The following is a 2,430-nucleotide window of genomic DNA, read 5'->3' on the forward strand; positions in this document are numbered from 1 at the left end:
CCATCTCCGCCGCCGCCCCCTCCGAACCCCCCGACACCGCGCGGCCGCCGCCGCTGGAAATCCCCGCGCGGGCGGCGCCGCCATTGGCTGCCGCCGGGTGACGTCACGCCGTGGGGGGCGGGAAACCCCCTCCGTTCCATTCGCCGCGCCCCCTGCCCAAGCCACGGCCCTCCGCCGAGCCACGCCCCCCTGGTGTAAGCCACGCCCCCGAAGCGCCACGCCCCCGCCGGCGTATGGGCAGCGGGCGTGGCCCCGCCCACATCTCACCACCCCCTTCCGCACTCTCGCGAGAGCTGAGAAACAAAATGGCGGCGCCGGGCAGGGAGGAGGCGGCTGTGGGGCCCGCGCCGGGCCCGGGGCAGGTATGGGGGGGATACGGGGGGCACCGAGAGGGTCTGCGGGGGTCTGACCCAGCCTCGGTGCCCCGCAGGTCACCAGCAACGGCGGAGGGGAGGCGGCGGCGGGTGAGACACAGCGGCAGCAGCCGGCGCCGAATGCTTGGCAGGTGCTGAAGGGGGTCCTCTTCAGGTGAGTGGGGCCTGCAGGGATCTGTGGGGTCTACAGGGGTCTGTGGGGTGCTCCGAGAACGGGGTGAGCCCCCCCCTGGGAACACGGGGATCCTGGGGTCCCATCTTGGTGGTCCCCTCCGTCATGTGTCCGCCTCAGGGTCAGACCACACTCCCCCCAGTGCTGTGAGCCCAGCCCCCCGTGCCCCCCCAGGGATGTGACCTGTCCTGCGGTGTCTCCTGCCCTTACCATGTCACTGTGCCACCCGATGTCCCCCATGTGATGCGAGGAACGTTTGTGGGTGTCCCCACACTGTGGGGCTGTCCCCATGTGACACAAGGGATGTCAGCCCCTGCCATGTCACCTGTCCCCAAGCCATGGGGCTGTCCCCAAGTAACGTAAGGGATGTCGGTCCCCTCCATGTTGTGTGTCCGCAAGCTATAGGACTGTCCCCATGTGACACGGGGGACATCTGCCCCCACCCTGCTGCGTGTCCCCAACTGTAGGGCAGTCCCAAGGAACACCAGCCCGCACCCTGCTGCATGCCCCCAAGCCGTCTCCCTCTCACCTGGCGGCCTGTCCCTCCTTCAAGAGTCATTTCCCAGCTCCTCCGTGGCTGGGTGCTGCCTGTGTCACCTCCCAGGAACGGGGAGGCAAAGTCCACGCGTGCCACGGGCGCAGGCTCCGTGACGCTCCGCCGCCCGCTGCGTGTCCCCACCCAGCGTCACCGCTCACCCTGGGACGACGCCAGCGCTGGCTTTGGGCGTTTGGACGCAACAGCAGATGAGGGAAGCTCTGTGCGTGCCAAAGGAATTTCAGCACCGCATGGATCCCACCTCCTGAAGGGAAAAGCGGGGACGCTGGGTTACTCCAGACCCCAGAACACACACTTGGTGCTGCCTACCCCACAAAACGGTGCTCTGCCAGCACTCGGTTCGGTTGTCGGAGCTGTTGGCTCTTCCCGGGAGCGTTCCTTGGCTTGGAGGGCGGATTTCCCACTTCAGGCGGCTCCCGGGCTCTCACCACGGAGAAAAGCGGCTGCAAATCCTTTTGCTTTGGGATGTGGCTGGGCTCTGCCTGCTCAAAGACTGAGAGGTCTTCGTAAAGAAGACTTCAGTTTCGTTTAATTTACTGGAATTTCGTTTGAAGAGATATGGTGGAAGAGTCTGGGAAGTCAAGGAAGTGCTCCGTTTCTTTCCATATTCTCAAATTTTGCCTGAAGAGGTGACGTGGAAGGGTCTGGGAAGGGAAAAAAAGGCTGAATTTCTTTTCATATACTCAGATTCATCTGGCGTGGAAGGGTCTGGGTGCCGACCGCTTGTCAGTTCTGGATGGAAAACAGCATTTTGATGTTTTCTGGGCTGCTGTAACACTTCTCCCCCCCTTCCTCCTGCAGGATCTTCATCATCTGGGCCATCAGCAGCTGGTTCCGCCGCGGGCCGGCGCCACAAGAGCAGAGCAGCGCGGGGGGGACGCCGCGGGCCCCCAGCCGAAACCTCTTCCCCAAGGACACTTTAATGGTAATTTCGGGGGCCACGTGATTTTCGAGGGGCTCTGAGCTGTTTTATTTTGGGAGGGGGGAACGTTGTGTTGGAGGTGTGGTGGCATCTCAAAGCCGTGACGTCCCGCGTCCTCTCCCCGCAGGACCTTTATGTTTATATCTCGGAGCACGAGCACTTTACAGACTTCAACGTCAGCTCCGCGCTGTTCTGGCAGAAACGGGACCTGGTGTACGGGGACTGGACCAGCGGGGAGAACGCTGACGGGTGCTACGAACACTACGGGGAGGTGGACATCTCAGAGGTGGGCTGGGGTGGAGCTTCGAGGTTGTAGAACCATGGGATTTGACAGAGGTTGGGTTGGAAGGGTCCTTAAAGATCATGGAGCCATGGAATCCCAGAATGGTTGGGTTGGAAGGGTCCT

General features: G+C 62.9%; 1 protein-coding gene across 1 annotated transcript in view; it reads left to right on the forward strand.

Annotated features, from left to right (window-relative positions):
• Positions 1-224: 224 nt before the first annotated feature.
• CLPTM1 (CLPTM1, transmembrane protein) overlaps positions 225-2,430 on the forward strand; it is a gene marked incomplete at its 3' end in the record, with an annotated part of 10,734 nt that continues 8,528 nt past the window's right edge. Inside the window, 4 exon segments of the mRNA XM_021383208.1 lie at positions 225-362; positions 431-528; positions 1,904-2,027; positions 2,152-2,310. Coding sequence (XP_021238883.1) covers positions 234-362; positions 431-528; positions 1,904-2,027; positions 2,152-2,310 — 510 coding nt within the window.

The sequence above is a fragment of the Numida meleagris genome, unplaced genomic scaffold, assembly GCF_002078875.1.
Source record: "Numida meleagris isolate 19003 breed g44 Domestic line unplaced genomic scaffold, NumMel1.0 unplaced_Scaffold356, whole genome shotgun sequence".
NCBI classification, from domain to species: Eukaryota; Metazoa; Chordata; class Aves; order Galliformes; family Numididae; genus Numida; species Numida meleagris.